Source organism: Xenopus laevis, chromosome 4S, assembly GCF_017654675.1.
Source record: "Xenopus laevis strain J_2021 chromosome 4S, Xenopus_laevis_v10.1, whole genome shotgun sequence".
NCBI classification, from domain to species: domain Eukaryota; kingdom Metazoa; phylum Chordata; class Amphibia; order Anura; family Pipidae; genus Xenopus; species Xenopus laevis.
In genome coordinates, this window is record NC_054378.1 from 76,302,579 (window position 1) to 76,324,558 (window position 21,980).

The 21,980-nt window shown below is 40.4% G+C and overlaps 1 protein-coding gene across 4 annotated transcripts in view; it reads right to left on the minus strand.

Annotated features, from left to right (window-relative positions):
• The window catches only part of eps15.S (epidermal growth factor receptor pathway substrate 15 S homeolog), a 64,387-nt gene that overhangs the window by 21,522 nt on the left and 20,885 nt on the right, over nucleotides 1-21,980 (minus strand). For all 4 annotated transcript variants that reach the window (XM_018260887.2, XM_018260885.2, XM_018260886.2 and 1 more), the window contains exons 11-12: nucleotides 16,966-17,122; nucleotides 7,263-7,348 (exon numbers count right to left, since the gene is read on the minus strand). In XM_018260887.2, the coding sequence (XP_018116376.1) occupies nucleotides 7,263-7,348; nucleotides 16,966-17,122 (243 nt within the window). The remainder of the gene's footprint in view (nucleotides 1-7,262; nucleotides 7,349-16,965; nucleotides 17,123-21,980) is intronic.

Here is a 21,980-nt window from a genome sequence, read left to right on the forward strand (position 1 = left end):
ACAAGTATGGAATTGCTTATCCAGAAAGCTCAGAATTATGGAAAGATAAATCTCCCACATAATTCCATTTTTTTTTAAAAAAAAATTGTAATAAAAATATGGTACTTTGTGCTTGATGGAAACTAAGCTGCATAACAAAAATGCAAAAAACCTTCCATAGCAGCACAAAGTCCATCGACTTTCGAAAATTAATATTGAATATGTTTTCCCATGTTTTTTATTTAGTGCTGTTGCGAAAGCATTTTGAGGAGATTTGTCACCATGGTAGCGCATTGGGATGGGGAAACAAGTCACCCCATGAGCCAGTACTCAAACTCTTATCTAGTTGCTAGTCTCACAATCTAGCAACCAAGCAGTTATCTAAATGAAAGACTGAAAATAAAAAGGAGGGATTTATTCAGCCTGATAAATAAAATTTCAGGCTAGAATTATATTATGTATCAATATTCTTACATGTATTTACAGTGGTGTGAAAAACTATTTGCCCCCTTCCTGATTTCTTATTCTTTTGCATGTTTGTCACACTTAAATGTTTCTGCTCATCAAAAACCGTTAACTATTAGTCAAAGATAACAATTGAACACAAAATGCAGTTTTTAAATGAAGGTTTACGTTATTAAGGGAGAAAAAAAACTCCAAATTTACATGGGCCTGTGTGAAAAAGTGATTGCCCCCCTTGTTAAAAAATAACTTAACTGTGGTTTATCACACCTGAGTTCAATTTCAAAGGTTATAAAGCCATTTCTAAAGCTTTGGGACTCCAGCAAACCACAGTGAGAGCCATTCTCCACAAATGGCAAAAACATGGAACAGTGGTGAACCTTCCCAGGAGTGGCGGCCGACCAAAATTACCCCAAGAGCGCAGAGACAACTCATCCGAGAGGCCACAAAAGACCCCAGGACAACATCTAAAGAACTGCAGGCCTCACTTGCCTCAATTAAGGTCAGTGTTCACGACTCCACCATAAGAAATAGACTGGGCAAAAACGGCCTGCATGGCAGATTTCCAAGGAGCAAACCACTTTTAAGCAAAAAGAACATTAAGGCTCGTCTCAATTTTGCTAAAAAAACATCTCAATGATTGCCAAGACTTTTGGGAAAATACCTTGTGGACCGACGAGACAAAAGTTGAACTTTTTGGAAGGTGCGCGTCCCGTTACATCTGGCGTAAAAGTAACACAGCATTTCAGAAAAAGAACATCATACCAACAGTAAAATATGGTGGTGGTAGTGTGATGGTCTGGGGTTGTTTTGCTGCTTCAGGACCTGGAAGACTTGCTGTGATAGATGGAACCATGAATTCTACTGTCTACCAAAAAATCCTGAAGGAGAATGTCCGGCCATCTGTTCGTCAACTCAAGCTGAAGCGATCTTGGGTGCTGCAGCAGGACAATGACCCAAAACACACCAGCAAATCCACCTCTGAATGGCTGAAGAAAAACAAAATGAAGACTTTGGAGTGGCCTAGTCAAAGTCCTGACCTGAATCCTATTGAGATGTTGTGGCATGACCTTAAAAAGGCGGTTCATGCTAGAAAACCCTCAAATAAAGCTGAATTACAACAATTCTGCAAAGATGAGTGGGCCAAAATTCCTCCAGAGCGCTGTAAAAGACTCGTTGCAAGTTATCGCAAACGCTTGATTGCAGTTATTGCTGCTAAGGGTGGCCCAACCAGTTATTAGGTTCAGGGGGCAATTACTTTTTCACACAGGTTTGGATTTCTTTTCTCCCTAAATAATAAAAACCCTCATTTAAAAACTGCATTTTGTGTTTACTTGTGTTATCTTTGACTAATAGTTAAATGTGTTTGATGATCAGAAACATTTTGTGTGACAAACATGCAAAAGAATAAGAAATCAGGAAGGGGGCAAATAGTTTTTCACACCACTGTATATGCAGACCCCCCCCCTCTTTATTCAAGTTTAAATATTAATACATAATCCAATTCTATCTTGAAATTAGTATTTTACATATCAGGCAGGAGAAAGGCTGACAAACCAGAAATATTACAAATTAAAGACCATGGATCTACAGCATATACATTTTAAAAGAAGAGTAATGTTCTTTGTAAATGTCAGTTTCCTGTTCGGGTAAGAAATATATACTCATGTTTTCTTTTACTGTAATATTAAAATAAACATATGCTCTAAAACAGGCAGACCATCTACCGATGGAGAAGGAAGACAGAATGAACCAAATATAAATGGCTGGATGTGCTACAAATTTTAGGGCCACATTATAGCAAATTTCACTCAGCAGTCATTCCCTTTGTGCAATAAAGGTCACCTCCTTAGCTCATTAGTTGCCACAAGATAAATCTCAGATAATCATCAAGGCAATAAGAGTAGAGCCATACTTTCCAAATGAGCAGCAAAGCTACAACAATTGCAGGCAGCAATCTAGTAAGCGGTCTATGAACTACTAACTCACCGATCATTACTGGGAAAACATGGCTGTGGTATCTTTAAGCAGTCCCTCACCATCCGTAACATGAAAATAATGAATAGCTGTTTAAAAGTGGGGCATTTTATACCAAAATCAAATGAAATTGATAGGGATCACAGACCAGGGGACAGAGATGAAAATGAACAGTACAATCCATCTTTCTTCTTCGAAAGGTTATAATCCCAAAGGTACGATCTAACAGATGAGACGTAAACTTCTGTATGCAACTACCGCAACACAAGGTGTTTACCAACGTCCTAAACTAGAAAAACGACCTTGCCTCCCAGGTGTGATATTCTCATTCATATCAGCATTAAAGTAACAGCACCACTCAAAAAAAATGTTTTAAAAAATATATGGTAGGGTAGTCAGAGATTTGCATACTTTTCTGGAATAACAGGCAGTAAACAATTTACAACTATTTAAGAGGTGTTAAATTTGTTTTACTAGCTTCTCTTCTGGAAACCAGCAATTGAGATATGAAATGCTAAAGTGAAAGTGTTTTAATTTTTAAGTTCAGCGAAACACTTTCATCTGAGCACTTTGCTGGCTTTGCAAATGCAAAGTTCTCAAAAACAAAATATTAGACCACAGAAAAGCCCTCTGTATAATGAGCTGCTTCAGATTTTAAAGCCTAACAAAGGCTGCAAGCTTAGGGTTTGTTTAGACGGATACGGAACCGGTTATCCAGAATGCCCGGGACCTGGGGTTTTGCGGATAATGGATCTTTTTGTAATTTGGATCTTTAAACCTTAAGTCTACTATAAAATCATGCACAGTCATATGAAAAAGTTTGGAAACTCCTCTCAACCAGCATAATAATTTACTCCACTTTTAACAAAAAAGATAACAGTGGTACATCTTCAGCAGTATTCACTTGTATGAAATTAATAAAATGTGAAAAACAGGCTGTGCAAAAATTTGGGTACCCTTGTAATTTTGCTAATTTGAATGCTTGTAACTGCTCAATACGGATTACTGGCAACACCAGATTGGTTGGATTAGCTCGTTAAGCCTTGAACGTCATAGGCAGGTGTGTCCAATCATGAGAAAGGGTACAGTATTTACAGTAAAGTGGCCAATTGCAAGTTGTGCTTCTGTTTGACTCTCCTCTGAAGAGTTACAGCATGGGATCCTCAAAGCAACTGTCAAAAGATCTGAAAACAAAGATTGTTCAGTATCATGGTTTAGGGGAATGCTACAAAAAGCTCAGAGATTTAAACAGTCAGTTTCAACTGTAAGGAATGTAATCAGGAAGTGGAAGGCCACAGGTACAGTTGTCTGGCAGGCCAAGAAAAATACAGGAGCGGCATATGCAGAAGATTGTAAGAATGGTTAGAGACAACCCAAAGATCAACTCCAAAGACCTGCAAGAACATCTTGCTGCAGATGGTGTATCTGTACATTGTTCTACAATTCAGTGCAGTTTGCACAAAGAACATCTGTATGGCAGGCTGATGAGAAAGAAGTTCTTTCTGCACTCACGCCACAAACAGAGACGCTAGTTGTATGAAAAAGCTCATTTAGACAAAACACAGTCATTTTGAAACAAAGTGCTTTGGACTGATGAGACAAAAATGTAGTTATTTGGTCATAACAAAAAGCGATTTGCATAACGAAAAGCGCTTTGCATGGCGAACGAACACCGCATTCCAAGAAAAACACCTGCTACCTACTGTCAAATTTGGTGAAGATTCCATAATGCTGTGGGGCTATGAGGCTAGTTCAGGGACTGGGCCCGTTTTAAAGTCGACGGTCAGATGAATTCAACCCAATATCAACAAATTCTTCAGGATAATGTTCAAGTATCAGTCACAAAGTTGAAGTTATGCAGGGGTTGGATATTCAAACAAGACAATGACCCTAAAAACACTTTGAAATCTACAAAAGCATTTATGCAGAGGGAGAAGAACAATATTCTGGAATGGCCGTCACAGTGCCCCAACTTGAATATCATTGAAAATCTATGGGATGATTTGAAGCAGGCTGTCCATGCTCGGCAGCCATCAAATTTAACAGAACTGGAGAGATTTTGTATGGACAAAATGGTCAAAAATACCACCACCCAGACATCATCAAAGGCTATAGGAGGCATCTAGAGATGGTTACATTTGCAAAAGGAGGCTCAACTAAGTATTGATGTAATATCTCTGTTGGGGTGCCCAAATTGATGCACCTGTCTAATTTTGTTATGATGCATATTGCATATTTTCTGTTAATCCAATAAACTTTCTGTCATGGCTGAAATACTACTGTTTCCATAAGGTATGTTATGTAATAAAAGGAAGTTGCTACTTTGAAAGCTCAGCCAATGATAAACAAAACTCCAAAGAATTAAGAAGGGTTCCCAAACTTTTTCATATGAATATAAATATTAAATAAACCTGATAAGCTGGTTTTGCTTCCAATAAGAATTAATGAGATCTTAGTTGGGATCAAGTACAAGGTACTGTTTTATTATCACAGAGAAAATATGTAAAAATGTGGGTTATTTGATTAAAATGGAGTCTATTGGAGACAGCCTTTCCGTAATTCGTATCTTTCTGGATAATGGGTTACGGATAACGTATCCCATAACTGGTATGCTGTGGGGTAAGTATATGCTGAAAAAATAGTTAGTGTTACGATTGTAAGTGAAGAGATAATGGGTTGGTGGAAGGTGATGTGTTAATAGAAGGGATAAACTGTGTGAAGGGGCTGTTAAACATTAGCATGTAAGCATAAAAGAAGACAGGGGTGTGTCTGATGTTGGGGGTTAAAATAATTGTAGATCGGGAAGGCTTAAAATAAAAAAATAAATCCCGCTTTTTTTTTCTCGCAACTTTTTCTGATTTTTTAAGACAAAAAGCCCGACCCTAAAAATTGGAGGTTTAATAAATGTGCACTTGAGTGTCTGGTATATTGGTATATTGGCATGACCATAAGAAAAAAGTAACTCTATATAGCAGTACTGACTGGATAAGAACTTCAATGTAGTTAGAGCTAGAACCTCTATAGACAATATTAGTATGTGAGCGTGTGCAGCTGAGCTAGTAGTAGTGCACTCAATTCACACTGTTTTAGATTCTCATTTATTCTTAATCACTTTTCAGTGGGATCATTTATTTTCCTAGAGGGGCGACCTGTTCCTGTTAATTAAAAACATCAAGGACACAGCAAGGTTTGCCCTTTGTGAGTAGTAGCACTAGAAAATGACAGATGGTTCTACAGTGCAGAAGAAGCCCACAGTAATTCTATGTGGTTGTTATAGAGACCACAGGTAGGCACCCAGGAGATGCTGTAACTAAGCATTTATACCCCTGAGATTATAGCTCAGCACTACCATTTGGGAAAGCAAATCTTTGAGTGATGCCAAAGTGCTGGGACAGCTGCACACATTTACTAGTTATGCTACCTATAGCAAAAAATTATATATGTCCTGCTGCAACAAGGAATGTTTTAGAGATAACTGACTTCTTGAAAAAAAGAAGGTTACAGCATTAATGGATATTAGGTTTTCGGATAGCCATTGCAATACTTTAATTTTGTTGTTTTTAAGCCAGTTTGTTAGAAAAATTTTAGAAAAATTTATTACAAATTTGAAGCATCGTCATACTAGAAAGCAAGCATGATGCTATTGGGATGCCTTATCATTCTTCCTTCATATAAAGCAATATGTTTCATCTGACCAGAGTAAAGGTGGCCATACACGGGCCGATAAAAGCTGCAGACAGACCGTGTCGGCAGCTTATTGGCCCGTGTATGGGGCCCCCCCGACGGGCTTCACCGATCGAGATCTGGCCGAAAGTCAGCCAGATCTCGATCGGATGGGACAAAAAATCCCGTCGGATCGCAGCCGCATCTATTTGTTGATGCAGTCCCGCGATCCGACCGCCCTTTGCTATTCGTTAGGATCTGATCGTTGGGCCCTAGGGCCCACGATCGGATCAGCCTGATATTGCCCACCCCAAGGTGGGCATATCGGGGAGAGATCCACTCGTTTGACGACATCACCAAACGAGCGGATCTCTCAGTGTATGGGCACCTTAAGGCTAGGTCTTTATCCAGGTAATCATCTGGAAACAGACTTGTTCATGCCAGGCTAGGAGTAAGGGCTTCATCCTTGCATGACAGATTGTTTAGGTCATGGCCACAAATGACTCTTAATGGTGATGTTGATACTTTAGTAGCCAGTGCTGCCATATCATTCACCAGTTCTTTTGTTTTTGTCCTTGGGTTCAGTCACCCCTTATGTAGTAAAGTTTGTTTATCCTGGGATAAAGGTATAAGGGTACTTCTTTCCTAAATGAGGCTTTGTTTGTGATCCCAAGATTTTTGAACATACAGATTACAAACAAAAATTGAAAAAGAAAAACACAGACACTGTCACACATAAATAATGCAGATGCCCTATTTCACTCAGGCAATGTATGGTAACATACAAATTGTACAAAATGTAAACATTTTTAGCACAGGTATATGTAAATGTTAGGATTAAAATGTGTAATGCTTGTGGTTACAACTTTTAGTAAAAGTAAAATTGGAAAATGTAATAAAGCTAGGGAAACCAGTAAGCTTGCATTACAAATCCTTTATTTTGGCCATTTGTGAATTGCAAAGACTAATGAGTTTTGATTTTTGGTTTGGTAATGTATGAAGAAATTGTATAGTAGATTCAGATCACGCAATGCATTACTGTATACTATATTTAGTACCTATTATTAGTAGCTAAATTTCCTTTACATTTCTTTATAAAAATATCCAACTTATCCGTTTACAATGCTTTAGTCTTACACCAAATACATTGACTATGATTTGGGGGTTTGGTTTTTGCTCACCTCTGCAATTCCACAATCTCATTATTTAGAGAATCCAATTCTTTGATGGCCGAGAAATCAGCAACAGGGCTAGAAGCAGAAGGAATCTGTAAAAAAAAAAATAATAAAATAAAAAGTGAGAAATACATTTCTTACTGCCCAGTAAGATAAAGCTGGCGTGGTCAATGCCTAGATACCAAATCAATAATCTGCAGCAAGGTAATTTACTGATGGTTCAGCAAAAGGCAAACAAATGTGATCAAAAATTCTCTCTCACTATAAAACAATACCTAGCTTTCAATATCAGCATAGCCATTTGTGGCCAGCAAATACTACTCAATTTAGCATGAAGACAAAAAAATATACCTGTATGAACTTGAAAAACGTTTAGTAATTCAAAAAGCTCAGTTAGCTTGCGTAGAAGCTAAATTATATTTCTGAAGTAAAGAAAACAAAACCATTGTTGCGGCAAGCTTTTAATAGGCTGCTCACCTAAACCCTGTAGCTAAACTAGGTCACTTTAAACCTTTCTCCCCATACTAATATTCTCTAATCTATCAATTCAAGAACATGTACTTTCACCTGATACAAGGACAAACATATTTAACAAATAAAAACATATATATACACAGACACACTTATTTTGTCAGAAGTTCCATAATGACAGGGGGTAATATTATTCTAAATGTGAAAATTGGTGCAAATATCTAGTAAATCTTAATAGCCTTACAAAATCACAGTGGGGTGTACATTATCAGTTATTTAAAATAAAATATAATGTTAACCCTTTCCCCTTCAAATGCTGTAAAATAACATGGTAGTTAACACACAAAATAATGTTACTTATGGAGATTTTGCAAGCTCCAGTTATTTTCAAATATGTGTGTACATGCAAAGGCAATACAATGTAGTGTAAAGTTCTGTTTTCAGTGTTTCCATATTTAAAGCATCAGGTTATAAAAGATTTCATAACCTGAAATCTTTTATCTTTTAGATATAGCTTAATGCAATGCAGGGTTGTTTCAGAGTGCAAAAGTAGCAATTAATAAAGGATTTTAAGATATAAACACACCCAGAAGTCATAATAAAAACAGCTAACCTTGCCAAGCCAGAACCAGAGAGATGAAAGTTAGGAATATTAGAGCGAGCCTGAAAGAAGACTGAAGCAGGTGGAAAAGAAATAGTCCAGCAAGCTAAAGCAGAAAAGCAAACCAACAGTCTCTGTTAGTGGTACAATATAATAAACACATCATCATTCACCCTTTTCTCTGCACTGGATTTAGAATGTCAGACTCTTTCCAGCAGTAAAGGAGTTACCAAACAACATATAAGCATAGTAAGTAGTACCAAAAGATCCACCATTTGGTGCAATGACACCCAGGATGTTTTTATTGCAGCTAAAAAATGCCAGAAATGATCTTGCCATAAGAGATAGTGAGGAAAAAATACTTTAATAAAAAAAAAATAAAAAAAATAAATAATAAAAACGCTTCAGTTGGTGTGACATTAAAGGGATACTGTCATGGAGAAAAAAAAAATGTTTTCAAAATGAATCAGTTAATATTGCTGATCCAGCAGAATTCTGCACTGAAAACAATTTCTCAAAAGAGCAAACAGATTTTATATTCAATTTTGAAATCTGACATGGGGCTAGACATATTGTCAATTTCCCTGCTGCCCCAAGTCATGTGACTTGTGCTCTGATAAACTTCAATCACTCTTTACTGCTGTACTGCAAGTTGGAGTGATATCACCCCCCCAGCAGCCAAACAAAAGAACAATGGTAAGGTAACCAGATAGCAGCTCCCTAACACAAGATAACAGCTGCCTGGTAGATCTAAGAACAACACTCAATAGTAAAAACCCATGTCTCACTGAGACACATTCAGTTACATTGAGAAGGAAAAACAGCAGCCTGCCAGAAAGCATTTCTCTCCTAAAGTGCAGGCACAAGTCACATGACCAGGGGCAGCTGAGAAATTGACAAAATGTCTAACCCCATGTCAGATTTCAAAATTGAATATAAAAAAATCTGTTTGCTCTTTTGAGAAATGGATTTCAGTGCAGAATTCTGCTGGAGTAGCACTATTAACTGATGTGTTTTGAAAAAAATATGTTTTCCGATGACAGGATCCCTTTAAAAAAACTTGAAAACACATTACCCTGGCCTCACGTAGCGTTTCATGGTGTATTTATTCGGCACTGGTGTTGCATACAAAGGCATTTAGAGTGATTATGCAATTTGAGTGTTTTAGTAGAGACAAATCTTTGTATACCTTGTGGCAAGGTATTTTCTGGGGGTTTGAAGCTGCAAAAAAATTAACTGTCACTGCCCTTATTGTGCACATGAAGTGTATCATGCTGCATACTATGAATAGTTGGAGAAAGTTCAATGGCCAACCATGGATTGCTGTGCAAAAAATGGAGGTCTCTGTGGATGGCATGCTAGAGTTTATAAACATAAAGTGACTGAAAATCTATTAAAAATTATCAACTGGATATACAGAGCACACATGTTCAACATATGCTCTTTACAGAATAAAAAATATAGGTTCAGGCTCTCCCCACTTCCCTCCCACTGCTAAAACAGACCTGACAGGAGCATGTATGCTGGGCAAATATAATATAGGGCATAGTGTGTCTTCACGTGCATGCAATGATGCGTTTGAAATTACAGGAAAAGGCATTGCTATCCGTGCTCTAAGATACTTAAAAGGAAGCCTACATTCACAAAAAGGAAGCCAGTCTAATGGGAAAACTGGATTTTTGTACTCACCGTAAAATCTGTTTCTCTGTAGTCGAAAGGGAGACACAAGGACCTAGGGGTTAAGCTCCACCCTCCAGGAGGCAGGGCACTTTATATTAATTAAGGGGCATGCCACACCGGGCTTACCTCTGTACAGTACCACTACACTACAGGAAGCCCTGTGTCCCCCTTTCGACTACAGAGAAACAGATTTAACGGGGAGTACAAAAATCCTGTTTTCTCTGTCGACTTAGGGGGACACAGGGACCAAGGGGACGAGCCTAATTTATCAGTTATAATTACACAACTGATTATATGTAAAACCTTGTGACCGAAAGAAGCCTCAGCTGAAACAAGTGTGTAAATTCTATAAAATTTGGTAAAGGTGTGCGCTGAAGACCAGGTTGCTACCATGCAGATCTGATCCAATGAGGCAGAGTTGCGCCACGCCCAGGAGGCCCCAACTGCCCTTGTGGAGTGTGCCTGGATTCCCTCTGGCGGAGACTTTCCTTTGGCGAGATAGGATTGTGTGATTGTTTGTCTGAGCCAACTTGCAATGGCAGTTTTGGAGGCCCTTGAGATATGAGTGCCATACTCTGTGGTATGATTTGGAAGATGAAGGCTTGCGTACCCTGAGCATGGTTGTGATGACCTCTTCAACTATCCCCCGTTTACACCAAATGGATGCCTCAACAGCCATCCCGTCAAAGCGAACAGACTGGGTGAACAACTGGTCCCTGACGAAGAAGATCTGGCCTGTATTGCAAGCAAATTGGCTGAGTTACTGACATCTCCCGGAGATCTGAGAACCATGTCCTGCAAGGCCAATAAGGAGCTATCCCTATAACTGTGTCGAGTGAGTGTCTGATCTTCTTGAGGACTCGAGGCAACATTGGAAGTGGTGGGAAAATGTACGCTATATCGAACGCCCAGCACTGAGTCATGGCATCCACCCCTGCTGCCATCGGATCTCGATAACGAGCAAAGAATTCTTGAACCTTTCGATTGTTTCGGGATGCCATCAGGTCTATGTATGGCTGCCCCCAATGGTTCACCAGCTCTGTGAACGTCTCTGGATGAAGCTCCCATTCCCCCGGATCTAGCTGGTTTCGGCTGAGAAAGTGTGCCTTGATGTTGGACACCCCGGGTATATGAATTGCAGATAGCCTTACTGAATTTATTTCGGCCCAGCTCAGGATCTGCTGAGCCTCAAATAGTGCTGCTCTGCTGCGTGTTCCTCCCTGCTGATTTATGTAGGCCACGGTAGTTGCATTGTCACTTTGAACCCGTACTGCTTTTTCCTTTAGAATATGTGCCCAGTGGTATAGAGCAAGTTTTACTGCTCGCAACTCCAGTATGTTGATTGGCAGTTTGGTTTCCTGTAAGGACCACAGTCCCTGAGCAGATATATTGTTCCATGCTGCTCCCCAGCCTTGTACACTGGCATCTGTTGATATCACATTCCAAATTGGCATCGCCCAAGATTGTCCCATCGACAGGTTGTTTGGCTGTAATCACCACTGGAGGGCCTCCCTCGTTGTTTGGGGACGTGTAAATACTCGAGATGTTGGTCCCCCTTTCCATGCCGACAGGATATTCGATTGAAGGGGATGTAAGTGGATCTGTGCAAATGGAACCGCCTCGATGGCTGATACCATTAGTCCGAGAACCTTCATTGCCATGAGGACTGTTGGCTTCCGCAGGGAAAGCAGAGAATTTATCTGATTTCTGATATAGGACTATTTGTCTTGTGTGAGTCTCACTAGTTGTGTGGTGGTGTTGAACTCTAGGCCCAGAAATATCATCTGGTGACTCGGTTTCATGTTGGATTTCTTCCAGTTGATGGACCAGTCGATTTGTTAGAGTAGTTGAGTTGCTTGCTCCAGATCTTTCTTGGCCTTGTCTTCCGATGTAGCTTTCAGGAGAAGGTCGTCCAGATACGGTGTGACTGACATGGCTTGCAGTCGCAATGTTGCCCCTGTTACTGCCATTAGTTTGGTAAATACCCGGGGTGATGACGAGAGTCCAAACGGGAGGGCCACAAACTGAAAGTGCTGGTTGGCAATTGCAAATCGTAGGTACTTGTGGTGAGGGGGCGAAATGGGTATGTGGAGATATGCATCTTTGATGTCTGGCGACATCATGAACTGCCCTAGTTCCATTGCCCGAATGACTGAGCAAAGGGTTTCCATCTTGAATCGAATGGACCGTATGAACTTGTTTAGAAGTTTGAGATCTAAGACTGGCCTGAAGGAACCGTCTTTCTTAGGAACAATAAACAGATTGGAGTAAAACCCAGAGAATCTCTCCGTTGAGATGGTATTCTTGACATGAAAAACTATCTGGGGGGTAGGGCTGTGAAGTCGAGGCGATATCCTTCCGATATGATCTTGTCTACCCATGCGTCTGAAGAGTGACGAGTCTACACCTCCCGGAACCGCAGTAACCTGCCCCCTATCTGTTTCCACGATTCTGGAGGGAGTGCCCAGTCAGGCTGATGCAGATTTATCCGCTGTGGGTTTGTTGTTTTTCCAAGGGGTGCGACCCTTTTCACTCGTCTTGAATCGAAAGTGTGAGCGCTGTGGCGGACTGTTTCTCGTTGTGTAACGTCCTGTTTGGCCACGAAAAAATTTTCCCCGCCTATTGGATCCCGAAGATCTATTTCTCGTCTGAGGAAGGAAATAATTTTCTCCAATTCTTGTTCCCTTTGAATGGAAGTGAAGTTAAAGATTTCTTTGAGCTAAGGTCTGCCAACCAGCTCTTGCGCCATAAGTTTCTGTGTGCCACTACAGAGAGAGCCGAGGTGCGGGCAGTGATCTGAGCTGCATCTAAGGTTGAGTCGTATAGATAGGCTGAGGCTTCCGCGATTGATTGGGCAGTTGACAGTAGTTCCACTCTGGGTGTTCCTTCCTGGATATTCTTAATAAGTGATTCCGACCAAGCTTGAATTGCCCTGGCTACCCAAGCAGATGCTAGTCCTGGCTGCAGTGTTGAGAACGAGGATGAATAAATCGCTCTTAGAAATCCCTCCAGACATCAGATGGGTCTTTGAAGGCTGCGGCATCCGTTACGGGCAAGGTAGTGGACTTGGATAGTCTATAAACCGGGGTATCGGACCACTTTTCTATTAGGTCTTAAGGAAAGGGATAGGACTTCAAAAAATTTTTTGTCGCCTGGAATTTTCGTTCCAGCGTATTCCACTCTTCCTGTATTAACTCAGATAATTGTTCATGCAGTGGGAAGCAAGTAGAGGATTTGTGTTGTCTCTTGAACAATCCTGAGCTCTCGCCTTGCTGTGTTGTTGTCTGTGAAATATTGAGAATCCGAAGTACCCCTTTGATGATCCCATCCACATCATGTTGGGTGTCCCTGTCCCTACTCTCCTCTTGGTCCTCCTCCTCCTCTGAATACATCTGATGGTGGGAGTTCTCCTTCAGACCGAGAGGAGGCCTTGTCAATAGATGACTTGTCAGATGGCGTATGAATTGCAGCATCCTCCTTACCATCGACTGACTGTTTTCGCTTGCCGCTAGATTTTTGACCAAGCTTAGCCAGAGCTTTGCCTAAGTTGTCTGCTATGGCTGTCAACCCTTGTAATGAGGCTAGGGATTGAGATAGCTGAATAGCCCAGAGGGGAGCTTGAGTCTCTGCTGCCTGGCTGGGTCCCGTGTCCTGGGAAGTGCGTGCATTATCCTCAGGTAGGTCAGCGGCTCTACCTGGCTCCCAGGGATTTTACCTTTGCACTTTGAACAAGCGCAGTATGTCACCTGTGCTGTGGGGGGTGTCTTCCCCCCCACCCAGGAGAATAGTCCCCCTGACCTACCTTCTGCTATGGTACACTCTGGGTGGCGCAGTAAGTGTGCAGGGGTGAGCCAGGCCTAGCTGGGAGATAGCCCTGGTATGTGGAGGTAATGAAAATGAGGAGCGCCTGTATTTAGTGCACCTTGTGTGTGCTGTGCTTCCTCCACAGTCCAAGCTGCCTGTGAGCCCGCACTCCGTCTGTAGAGACCATAAAATGGCCACTGGAACGCATATGTGTTCTACCCCTAATGGAAGGCAGGTACATCTGGATGGTCTGTATAGCCTTTCTATGGCTAGAATTGACCCCGGTGGCTTGTTCCTCGACGGGGGTTAACCTTGTGGGCAGCAAGTATCCTTGCTCCTGGTGTCAGTACTCTGACCGAAGACATTTTCAGTGAGAAAAAACAAAACAAAAGAAGACTTTCTTTAATCCTGTCCCCCTAGTAAGCAGGACACTTAAAAAACTGAGTGGATTGGTAGAGTGTACAGGGGTAAGCCCGGTGTGGCACGCCCCATAATTAATATAAAGTGCACTGCCTCCTGGAGGGTGGAGCTTAACCCCTAGGTCCCTGTGTCCCCCTAACAGACAGACAACAGTGAAAAAAATGTTTCCTGTTTAATTTCAAAAACACTTAATATTAATGATTTAGACCTCGGCTACAACTTAGATTAGTGAACTCGGAGGATTGTGCATTCATGACTTTTCTGCCTGGTACATGAACTAAAGCCAGAATTCTGTCCAGCTGAATACTATAACACCTACACCAACCAACTGTTAGACCTTGAAAATACATGTGCATGTGTAGCAACGCACACATAAGAATTTAATTGTCACCCTATTATCATTAAGTACCTATACAGGACAGAACAAAATCACTTACAGTACAAACCAGGGGTGCCCAAAAGGTAGATCGGTATCTACCAGTAGACCTTTAGCTAGTGATCAGTAGATCTCAAGGCACTATCAACAAACAGTTTGTTTAAATTGCCCTCATGTTTCATGTTTTTCATTGATATTTGAGATGTTACATAAAAAATAGTTGTTTGTCAGGAATATACATTTTATATACATTTTCTCATAAATCAATATTTAAGTAATATTTTCCATGGAACAGAATTGTAAAACAATGCTTTTATGGATGTAGATCCGAATAGGACATCATCACTAAAAGTAGACCTTGCATTAGTACAGACACTCCTGGTACAAAGCATTTCACCCCAGATTAGCCTTTAGTCTGGACCCGCACCACTGTTCTGGGCACCAAACAGTGTTAAACCCACAACCAGTGGCGTAAGGAAATCAATGTTGCTTTTGAGCACAAGACAAGACACAAAAAATATATAATCTACAAGTATAAAATGACATATTTTACTTATATGCCCACTTACATACCCTTACAATATGGATAACAGATGGTTAACATGCATTTCTTAAGATGTGTCCCTGGATTTTCAAGTGATCTGGTAACCCTGCCATAATACAGCCTACGACATATACTTGGAAGGTTAAGGAAATATGTTTTTTTAAATTGTTGTGGGATGAACCAAAGCCAAGGTTAAATTTGGGATCCTGTACTTTAAGCAGGATTTAGACATATCAAAATCAAGTCCCTTAACGCAACATTTTTGTTCATATATTATGCAGCGGTTTATCTTTAAACCAGATATGAATATACAAATCAGTGTTAGAACTCGTTTAAGTAGTCATCCAGTCTTTTAAAGAGGACTGGATATTCAATCAGACCCAAAAATGATGGATTCCTAAATCCCTACCAAGACACCCCGACCTACCAACCAAGACACCATAGTGGTCTTTTTATCATGATGCTTAAAAAGTAGAGCAAAACATTACCCGTGATGTTTCAATCAGATCCTTTTTTTTCTCAAAGAATTACAAGGAGAAAAAAACAGGAAAGAAAAACAAGAATGGAAAGAAAGACAGTGAGGAAAGGAAACTCATCAAATCTTTGCTTTTGTTTTCTAAATACTGAAATCTAATTGAAATTGAATCTAATTGAAATCTAATTGCCGATTGGTTGTTATGGGCAATATCACTGGTAATGTTTCACTTATTACACAGCATCATAAATAGGCCCTATCTGTGGATGAAAGAATGACAAAGCCCAACTATAAATAAACACTTTGTCCCCAAAGTCACGCTTGGGGGTTAAAATGAAAAGCTTAAGCAAACGGGCAGATTCGGAGAGAGTTATTCGCCTCTTCTTCGGGGCGACAGTCTCCCCAAACTGCCTTCCCCCTGCTAAAATGAAAAATCGCCTGCAGCAATGCACTCGCGGCACTTCAATTTCCGAAGTTGCACCATGGGGAAAGTTCGGGCGACGTTGGAAATCGAAGCGCTGCGAATGCATTGCCACAGTCGATTTTTCATTTTAGCAGGCGGGAGGCAGTTCGGGGAGATTGTCGCCAGGCGACTAAATCTCCCCGAATCTGCCCGTGTTTTAAAGCCCTTAAATGTCACAAATGTCCTACCCCTAAATGCACTATGTTGCAGTAGCAATAAGCCAATATACAATTGTCTTGCTGTGACAGGTCAGAGCAGGAAGTGGAGATCAAACACATATTAAAGGAGAAGCAAAGAGAAAATAACTCTGATCTCTCTGGATCTTATTTTACTGTTTCAGTCCAGTTGCACATGCGCAGTAGAGTAAAAACTGAAGTTAGAAGCAATAAATTGCCTTTTTATTGCATATGCACTGGCCCCAGGCAAAAGATTGCAATATGGCTCTACCACAGAAGTACGAAGACTGGTACAGTTTTCAGATAACATAAGCACTGGCCTAGGGTATCAGTAATGCTATTAAAATCATTGAGGGTGCCTAACATGTGCACCCCACCAGTGCTAATAATTTTCTTCTCTTTTAAGTTTGTGTTTCTTCTGCAAAAACCACTGAACATATAAAAGGAATCCCCCATGAGCATTAGAAGTTCTTTTATAATCATCTGCATGTGAAAATGAACCACATGATAAATATTTGCATGAATGATAGTGAGCTGGTGGTTCTAAGCTATTTAAAATGGGAAAGAGAAACATTGTACATGTAGTAGGCATGTCTGTCCCAAGTAATGCATGCATTCATATCCCCTGCAACCCAGAGATATGAACTGCATATTATTGCTCAGATAATGAGTAACTGTAACCTCTCTACACACCCTTACCTTAGGTGCAGCATTCCTTTCCGATGGAGGTATCATTTCAGGAGAGAGAACATGAGGAGGGTCAACACCCTTAACAATCTTCTGATTGATCAAATGAAAAGCCAAAGCAAATTGTTCTTTGGATAGTTTTCCACAATCTTTTGTGTCACAAAGAGTCCTGCATATATGAAAAATAGATCCATTTTAGCAGAATAAGGGAATAAATGTACAGGATACTTGTAGTTTACGGTTGTCTGTATATGAAGCCAGTTAAAAAAAGTCACTACATATTTACACAGACATATTTATTGATCTATTAATACCTTACTTTAACCCTTTCCCTGCCAGCCGTTTTGTCCTAGATGCGAACATCTACTGCCAAGCAGGTTTTAGATATTTTGCACTCTTTCACTTTTAGGCCCCTTCCTGGGGCGGTCTTTTAGTTTACCCAGGAAAACAATATATTGTTTTTATCAGGACAACCTGAACTTTCAAAATATGCAAGAATTTTGGTGTAATTCTACTTCTGTAAAAAAATATAGGCTTCTAAGTGTCCAATAAAATGAAAAAAATCATGTTTCACAAAGAACAATCACATATATCAGAAACATTATTTACTTTATGTATGAGAAAACAGCTGATTTGGAAAGGTCTGTGTCTCCTGAACGCGGCAATACCAAATATATATAGTTTTATGGAGATTTCTCACTTGTATAGATCAAAATCTAAAAGCAGTACACTAGCAAATGTCCAAAGCACCGCTCCCCAAACGGCATACTTCTGATTTCAAGGCCAAACATTCCACTAACAGTAGGTTTACCCTAGAAAACTACCCATTATTAGAAAGAACAGATTCTGGTGAATCAAAAATGGGTAAACATATCGTTGTACTCCAAACTCCCAAGTTGCAATTGTTTCCTAAAGTTATAATGTTTTATAGAAATTGGTGAATTTTTTGAAAAATGACCTCAAAGCTTCCAATCTACAGAATCGTATCTCCCACACATCATTAGGTATCAATGTAAAACACCCCAAATATGAAAGCCTGGGATCCACTGAACAGTTTGATGCCCAATATGTATAGGTGTACCCAAGCACGTGACATATAGGGGCCCTAAACTGTAGACACCTCATTTGAGCTATCAGTTCTGTAATTCCAGATACTGCAAAATCAGCACATTTGCATCGTTTTGGGGTGGGGTAAAAGTAAAAAAATAAGTTCATCCCAGAAAACCATATATTTTCGGAAAGTACACATTCCCACGAATCTAAATTGGGTATGCATGTCTTTGTACTACAAAGTACCAAGCCGCAAACGATTCCTAAATTTGGTGATTTTGGCGACATTTCCAAAAATCACCTCAAAATTTCTACCCTGCAGCATCGTATTACCCACATACTTTTAGGTATCAAGAGAAATCACCCCAAATATGAAAGCCTAGGGTCCTCTGAACAGTTTGATGCCCAATATGTATAGGTGTACCCAAGCACGTGGCAGACAGGGGCCCCAAAAGGAAGACCCCCATATGGTCTGTCATTTCAGGTACTGCAAAATCAACACATTTACATCGTTTTGGGGGGGTCAAAAGTAGAAAAAAGTGGGTTCACCCCAGAAAACCATATATTTTCGGAAAGTACACATTCCCATGAATCTAAATTGGGTATGCATGTGTTTGTACTCCAAAGTACCAAGCCGCAAATCATTCCTAAATTTGGTGATTTTGGTGATACTTCCAAAAATCACCTCAAAATTTCTACCCTGCAGCATCGTATTACCCACATACTTTTAGGTATCAAGCAAAATCACCCCAAATATGAAAGCCTAGGGTCCTCTGAACAGTTTGATGCCCAATATGTATAGGTGTACCCAAGCATGTGGCATACAGGGGCCCCAAAAGGAAGACCCCCATATGGTCTGTCATTTCAGGTACAGCAAAAGCAACACATTTACATCGTTTTGGGTGGGTCAAAAGTAGAAAAAAGCAAGTTCACCCCAGCAAACCATATATTTTTGGAAAGTACACATTCCCACGAATCTAAATTGGGTATGCATGTCTTTTTATGCCAAAGTACAAAGCTGCAAACCATTCCTAAATTTGGTGATTTTGGTGATATTTCCAAAAATCACCTCAAAATTTCTACCCTGCAGCATCGTATTACCCACATACTTTTAGGTATCAAGAGATATCACCCCAAATATGAAAGCCTAGGGTCCTCTGAACAGTTTGATGCCCAATATGTATAGGTGTACCCAAGCACGTGGCATACAGGGGCCCCAAAAGGAAGGCCCCCATATGGTCTGTCATTTCAGGTACTGCAAAATCAACACATTTACATCGTTTTGGGGGGGTCAAAAGTAGGAAAAAGTGGGTTCACCCCAGATAACCATATATTTTCGGAAAGTACACATTCCCATGAATCTAAATTGGGTATGCATGTGTTTGTACTCCAAAGTACCAAGCCACAAATCATTCCTAAATTTGGTGATTTTGGTGATACTTCCAAAAATCACCTCAAAATTTCTACCCTGCAGCATCGTATTACCCACATACTTTTAGGTATCAAGAGATATCACCCCAAATATGAAAGCCTAGGGTCCTCTGAACAGTTTGATGCCCAATATGTATAGGTGTACCCAAGCACGTGGCATACAGGGGCCCCAAAAGGAAGGCCCCCATATGGTCTGTCATTTCAGGTACTGCAAAATCAACACATTTACATCGTTTTGGGGGGGTCAAAAGTAGAAAAAAGCAAGTTCACCCCAGAAAACCATATATTTTTGGAAAGTACACATTCCCACGAATCTAAATTGGGTATGCATGTCTTTCTACGCCAAAGTACAAAGCTGCAAACCATTCCTAAATTTGGTGATTTTGGTGATATTTCCAAAAATCACCTCAAAATTTCTACCCTGCAGCATCGTATTACCCACATACTTTTAGGTATCAAGAGATATCACCCCAAATATGAAAGCCTAGGGTCCTCTGAACAGTTTGATGCCCAATATGTATAGGTGTACCCAAGCACGTGGCATACAGGGGCCCCAAAAGGAAGGCCCCCATATGGTCTGTCATTTCAGGTACTGCAAAATCAACACATTTACATCGTTTTGGGGGGGTCAAAAGTAGGAAAAAGTGGGTTCACCCCAGATAACCATATATTTTCGGAAAGTACACATTCCCATGAATCTAAATTGGGTATGCATGTGTTTGTACTCCAAAGTACCAAGCCACAAATCATTCCTAAATTTGGAGATTTTGGTGATACTTCCAAAAATCACCTCAAAATTTCTACCCTGCAGCATCGTATTACCCACATACTTTTAGGTATCAAGAGATATCACCCCAAATATGAAAGCCTAGGGTCCTCTGAACAGTTTGATGCCCAATATGTATAGGTGTACCCAAGCACGTGGCAGACAGGGGCCCCAAAAGGAAGACCCCCATTTGGTCTGTCATTTCAGATACTGCAAAATCAACACATTTACATTGTTTGGGGGGGGGGACAAAGGTAGAAAAAAGTAAGTTCACCCCAGAAAACCATATATTTTCGTAAAGTACACATTCCCCTGAATCCAATTTGGGTATGCATGTCTTTCTACTCCAAAGTACCAAGCCACAAACCATTCCTAAATGTGGTGATTTTGGTGACATTTCAAAAATCACCTCAAAATTTCCACCCTGCAGCATCGTATTACCCACATACTTTTAGGTATCAAGACAAATCACCCCAAATATGAAAGCCTAGGGTCCTCTGAACAGTTTTATGCCAAACATGTATAGGTGTACCCAAACACGTGACATATAGGGGCCCTAAAATGAAGACCCCCCCCCATATGGTCTGTCATTTCAGGTACTGCAAAATCAACACATTTACCTTGTTTTGGGGGGGGGCAAAAGTAGAAAAAAGTAAGTTCACCCAAGAAAACCATATATTTTCGGAAAGTACACATTCCCACGAATCTAAATTGGGTATGCATGTCTTTGTACTCCAAAGTACAATGCCGCAAATCATTCCTAAATTTGGGGATTTTGGTGACATTTCCAAAAATCACCTCAAAATTTCCAACCTGCAGCATCATATTTCCCACATACTTTTAGGTATCAAGATAAATCACCCCAAATATGAAAGCCTAGGGTCCTCTGAACAGTTTGATGCCCAATATGTATAGGTGTACCCAAGCACGTGGCATATAGGGGCCCCAAAAGGAAGACCCCCATATGGTCTGTCAATTCAGATACTGCAAAATCAACACATTTACATCGTTTTGGGGGGGGCAAAGGCAGAAAAAAGTAATTTCAACCCAGAAAACCATATATTTTCGGAAAGTACACATTCCGACGAATCTAAATTGGGTATGGATGTCTTTGTACTCCAAAGTACCAAGCCGCAAACCATTCCTAAATTTGATGATTTTGGCGACATTTCCAAAAATCACCTCAAAATTTCTACCCTGCAGCATCGTATAAGCCACATACTTTTAGGTATCAAGAGATATCACCCCAAATATGAAAGCCTAGGGTCCTCTGAACAGTTTGATGCCCAATATGTATAGGTGTACCCAAGCACGTGGCATATAGGGCCCCAAAAGGAAGACCCCCATATGGTCTGTCATTTCAGGTACTGCAAAATCAACACATTTACATAGTTTTGGGGGGGGGCAAAGGTAGAAAAAAGTATGTTCGCCCCAGAAAACCATATATTTTTGGAAATTACACATTCCCGCGAATCCAAATTGGGTATGCATGTCTTTGTACTCCAAAGTACCAAGTCGCAAGCCTTTCCTAAATTTGGCGATAAAAGCAACGGTTTTTACATTTCTGAAAATCGCCTAAAAATATTGCAATTGGCCGCATTTATCTCACCCAACTTCTTACATACAATTGTAAAACACCATAAATACTGATGCCAAGGGTCTACTGAACAGTTTTATGCCCAATATGCATTGATATACCAAGGCAGCTGGCATGTGCGGACCCCAAATGTAAATAGTGAATATGAGTTTTCTCTGCTGCCGATTCGCCTTCTGTAAACAT